Source organism: Apium graveolens, unplaced genomic scaffold (assembly GCF_009905375.1).
Source record: "Apium graveolens cultivar Ventura unplaced genomic scaffold, ASM990537v1 ctg2955, whole genome shotgun sequence".
In the NCBI taxonomy this organism is placed as follows: domain Eukaryota; kingdom Viridiplantae; phylum Streptophyta; class Magnoliopsida; order Apiales; family Apiaceae; genus Apium; species Apium graveolens.
The window spans coordinates 80,203-85,822 of record NW_027417869.1 but is presented as its reverse complement, the minus strand read 5'-3'; the positions used below and the strand labels follow the sequence as shown (position 1 = coordinate 85,822).

The 5,620-nt window shown below is 31.8% G+C and overlaps 1 protein-coding gene across 1 annotated transcript; it reads right to left on the bottom strand.

Moving 5' to 3' along the window:
- Positions 1-4,197: 4,197 nt before the first annotated feature.
- LOC141700813 (uncharacterized) lies at positions 4,198-4,845 on the bottom strand. The gene is made up of 2 exons (XM_074504494.1): positions 4,459-4,845; positions 4,198-4,362 (listed from the first exon to the last, which is right to left on the bottom strand). Exons 1-2 carry the CDS (start codon positions 4,843-4,845, stop codon positions 4,198-4,200), a joined length of 552 nt encoding a protein of 183 aa, XP_074360595.1.
- Between the last annotated feature and the right edge of the window lie 775 nt (positions 4,846-5,620).

Here is a 5,620-nt window from a genome sequence, read left to right as displayed (position 1 = left end):
AAATTCATAAGTTTTGTGTGGGCTATAAGATCGTCCCAACCGGACTTCTGTAATTTATAATAGAGCCCAAACAATCTAAGTAGCGCGTAACCCAAAAAATCAAAATTCTTAAACCAACAATCTCAATTAATATAATTAGGAGTTTTATATCGAGTGCATATAAAAAAATCTTTGGATTCATTCCCAGATCATAAAGTAGGGTGAGTATATCACTAGTTACCGGACTTTTCCACTAACAACTTTACCTTCCTCTCCTTCTTCCAACATTTTAATCTAGACCTCTTCTTCTGAATTGAATTATCTTTTGCGACCTCTGACATAATTTCCTTTCTCTTGCCCTTTCTCAACCGCTTTATAAAAGATTCATGAGATATTGACCTTATACGAAAGACCTTGCACATGTGACTAACTTGAATATATGTATAAATACTTTGTTTTTTCGTATTATTAAATAAAAGATGATTAGAAAATTTATGTGTTCAGTATTAAATATTAATTATGTGTTGAATTATCGTGTTATTAATTGTTGCTTCGGTTGGAGGTGTCATTGTATATATTTGTGTTTGTATTTGTTAATTCGATGTTAAATTCTAAATTTCTTAAAAAAATTCAGATAATTTTATTTTACAAGTTTTTTATTTATGGGATTTTAAAATTACTTGGGAATTATTTCGATTTGTTTTTATCCGCGAATTGTTTCGTTAAAATCAAAAGCGGGCGTCAAAATTCAGGTTGGGCAGGCGGGAAAACGATACGTGGTAGTGAGAGTGGGTGATACTTGCCGGATTCTTTTATTTTTCCTCCTTTCTTTTCCTTTTACTCTAACTCTCTTATAATCTCTCGATATCTCTCTCATTCTCTCAATTTCTTATCTCTCAATATCTCTCTCATTCTCTGAATTTCTTAATCTCTCTGTCTCATATTTCTCCATCCTCTATTCCCTCACCCGACCGTGTCTCTCTAGATAATATGGCACCACCATATTTCTATTCAAATTTTTTTGATTTGAGGCTGGAGTCCAGTCTCTTTTATCTTTCACTCTTTGATACTTGCTTGCATATATGTACGGGTGTGTGTATTTGTTAGTTGTTTGCTTTGGGAAATATAATTTTGTGTATTTATTTATTGTTTGTGTTGGCTTATGGTTAACTTTGTGCTTCAATTGATATGGCCAAGGTGATGATTTGTGTGGTTTTATTGTTAGGGAAATTTTCAGTTTTGTGTGGTGGAAAAATTTATTAGACTTGGATGATAATGGATTTAGAAACTTAATCGTGTAAATTATTTAATAAGGAAGTCAGTTTATGTCATATCTTGGTTTGACTGTGTCTTTGTTGTGTCATTTTATTTCCTATCTAAATGATACATGTAATTGTGTTGATAATTTAATTGGGTTGAGTTGCATTACAGATTGGACCTCCTAGAGAACATGGCGTTTGAAGATATTTTATTCTATAATTGTGCTTATTATCGTTATGATAATATTGAGGTATTAAGATTCAATTATATGGTTTGCATGCTAAGTGTTTGATGATTTGATTAATAGAGATAATGGGTTTAATTAATTGTTAAATGTTAAAATTATTTGTAAAAACTGTTTTGTCAAATTTATATATTGTCCTATATGTTGTAAGTGTAGCCTTTAAATATAGCTAAGTTCTGTTTTGTAACTCTTTTATGTTAAGATTAATCTCGAGTCAAGGTTCTACTCGTGAAAAAATTAGCTTAAAATCATATTTGAGTCAACAGATATGGTCATTTTGGTATAGTGTGCGCAGAGTTTCTGGACACGGTTTGTTGGCTATATTGACGACTCTGTAATACCCCAACTTTTTATACAACAACTATACTTAGATATCAAAATTTAATCATACTTAAAACTAGTCTCACATAAGCAAACAAGATTCTGAAATCCAACTCAGAAATAGTATCATATAGCTGAAATAAAGATAAATACAGAGAGACGCAGCTCTAAGATAAGACACTATCACTAAAATATTATTACAATAAGCTCAAGCCAAATGCATTTCCTTGTCCATCCCAGAAATTTAGCACCTGAAAATTTGTAAGTCATGAGCCAAACAGCCCAGCAAGAAAATAATTTGACACTAGTGGACCAAGGAGTTCATGATTTTTATAAAGCCAAAATCATTGCTCAAAATCCAAAGTTTACATATAACATAAATAAATTCCACAGCTTGCTAGTGACACAGTATCATAGGTTCACAACTGTCAATAATGCGCCCCTTCCTAAGGTATCATAAACTGTGCAAAACACTCCCTAGTAAGGTATCAAAATCTAGTTCCCGAACTATACGCCATTACTAAATGTTTCATAGGTCAGAGCTCACTCGCAATTCTCATGTCTAAAATAATTACTTGATCCATAGTTGTTAAAATAAAAGCAGTGCAAAAATATTTAACTGATTTCAAAATAAAATAAAAGTGTGAAGAGTTAACTTACCTTGACACTGACAACCACTTTAACAATTTATCACTTGACGCAGAGAAATCCAACCTATGTAGTTATTATTAAAAACTAACATAATTAATTATCCTCATACACACTAATACACAAACCAGGCAAAAGATAATATATATATAAAATTATATATACACAAAAAAAGAACTCTAAAACAAAAACCAGGCAAAAGATAATATATATAAAATTATATATACACAAAATAAGGACTCTAAAACAAAAACCAGGCAATAAAAACAACATATAGAGAGAGCTGCAATACAAAATCAGCCAACATCAATACAAAACCAGGTAACAAAATAATATAAAAAAACTAAATATAATGAAATATTATACTAACAAGAATTTACTAAATGAGTTTTTTAAAATTATACAAGTCAATTAATACTATTACTACCATTTTCTAAGAACACACATAAGTAAAAAAAATTAAATAAATAAACATGTATGTACATATACTAATAAAATATAATTAAAATTTTCTAGAATGAATAAATGATTGACCAATTTATAAAATAAAACTAACAAAAATAGAGACTTATAAAAGAGAATAAAATCATCACATATGTCATTAACATAATAATAAAAACGCTAATAATAATATCTCATAAAATAAATAAACAGTTACATATTAACAATCTTTTATAAAAATAATACACATAATTAACGATTTTTCACATTTATCACGTTAACAACATAGTTTAACAAAATCATATAAAAGGAGTTAACCAGAAATATCACATGTACATAATATTTCTTTTCACAAATCATTGTCTTTAAAATTAAAGACTACTTTTAAACAGAGCATTAAGTATTTAACAAAATATCAATGTATAATAAAATATACAAATCAACAAGCACATATATTTAGTATTAAAAATAACTTGACCATTACATAAATGAATACATTACAACAATGAGTAACCTAAAACACACACGTTGAAAAGAAAATCGCGAGAAAAGAAAAGTACGTGAGAAAGAAGAGACGGTGCAACAAACAAATGAACTAAATTAAATCTATTTATTTACAAATCTAACGTACTGTACTCCTAAGTTAATCACCCTCCACTATTTTCAGAACTAGCTCATATCTGTATTTTTAAAGGTTAACTCATATCTTATCTATTAGTAACAGGTTTTGACCAAGTAAAGAAAACAACTAAATGTTTCAAATTATGTACATTTTTTCTTCTTTTTTTTAAAATAAAGCACAATAACATTTTTACTACTTGTATATATTAAATCACTAGACTTACATAAATATATATATTTAATAAAAAAACACTGGTTTTTACATTCTACCCTCCTTAAAAAAAATTTGTCCCCAAATTTTAATAAAAAAAAATCAAAGTGAAACACATAATCATTGAAAGAAATTGATCGCCTACCTCAATCTTGCTTAGGTGTATGTTGGTCGAATAAGAGATGCCAAAGTGGCCTTATTTGTATTGTCTTTGTTACGATTTGGATCACGCTTTGGACATTCAGAAATCTTATGTCCCTTTTCTCCACAACTAAAACAAACAAGCTCCAGTGTTCCAACGACATTCTTTATCCAAGTGATTTTTGCCGCACCTTGAACAAGTCACCTTGTTCCCTAAAGCGTTTCGAGAAAAATTTCCACCATTTCCTCGATTATTGAACTTTCTCGGGGGATCATTCTCGTTAAATCTACCTGTAGACTCACATCTCTTCTTAGCCTCAGAGTCTTTCTTTCATTCGTCTCCCACTAGCCCCCTCTCGACTATTAAAGCCTTGTTCAACACCATCTTGTAGCTGTTTAGCTCAAAAGCAGCCACATGCCTCTTAATCTCATTACGTAATCCTTCCTCAAATCTACGTGCCCTACTAATCTCGCCCGCCACCAAAGTTGGCACATACTTAGCCAAACGGTCGAATTCAGCCTCATACTCCGAGACAGTTTGCTTTTCTCCTTGTTCCAACCTTATAAAATCTCACTCCAACTTAGCTCGTACCGTCCTGGGAAAATATTTGTCCTTAAATGACTCCTTAAAAGTTTCCCAAGTGTATGCTCTGGAAGCCTCTTCTTCATTATTTTCACCGCGTCTTTTCTCCATTAGCCACCAGTCGTAAGCACTTCCTTGGAGTTGGTAGCTTGCCAAATTAACCTTCTGCTCGTCCGTACTTCCTAGTAACTCAAAAATCTTCTCCATCTCTTGTAGCCACTTATCCACTTCTGAAGGATTTGTAGATCCTTCAAAAACTGGAGGAGTTAGCCTCTTAAATTCATATATCAAACTCCTAGGTCCATTTTGCTGGTTCCCTACCAATGTCGCCAATGTGTCTGCCAATTGAGTCATCATGTGCGCACCTTCATCAGTGTTACTTCTCTGACGAGGCATGATTCCTAGATAATTTATTCAGTGCTCAATCTTGGAATAACTATATAATATACAAGATTTATGTACACATATATATAAATTAAAACATATCTTATTAATAGAAACCTCAAAATAGTACAAGTTTTTTTTTTCAACCATAGAAATTCAAAACGACAGTCATCTTTATTATAGATGATTTCCAATAGATATAACTTAAGATTCACTAACAAGGACACTAATCAGATGTGTAGTTATCTGAAGGGGAGGAACTTGCTGATGGTGGATACTCATAATAACCTCCTTCCCTCAAAACATTCCCTATCACTGCAACATTCCTTCTCACTTCTACCTGCACCTGTTTTGTGAAACTCTTAACGTACTTCTTATCCCTCTTACTAACACATCTACCCCTCAATGAAGAATTTCGAAATCTTTCACATCCTCCTAACACATTTTATCGCAATACTAATAGTGGGTGTTCTGCTCTCTCTACTTTCAAGTGTGCCTCCTCTAAATCAGCTCGGAGACTTTCTATCTCCATTTCAAGGTCAGTCTTTTTAGAATGCTCACTAATGGTCTCTCCGGGATTTTCGTGAATTGATTCCTCACTATCAGAAGCATGTTCAAAGTTGTTGACAGAATCATCACTATCTGAGCTAGGGTCATAGTTTGACGATGGTAGTGGTGAATTATCAACGGGATCCTCGATGTCAGACATTTCAACCTCAACATATTCATCTGCCATCTACAAAATTAGAAGACAATAAATTAATTAGTATCTTTAAAATATACTTAG

What these genes read in the sequence shown, in the direction of transcription:
- LOC141700813 (XM_074504494.1), bottom strand. Translation starts at nt 4,845, where the DNA reads ATGCCTCGTCAGAGAAGTAACACTGATGAAGGTGCGCACATGATGACT. An exon ending in ACAAATATTTTCCCAGGACG is followed by an intron (nt 4,363 to 4,458) that starts GTACGAGCTAAG and finishes CGTTTGGCTAAG; the next exon opens with TATGTGCCAACTTTGGTGGC.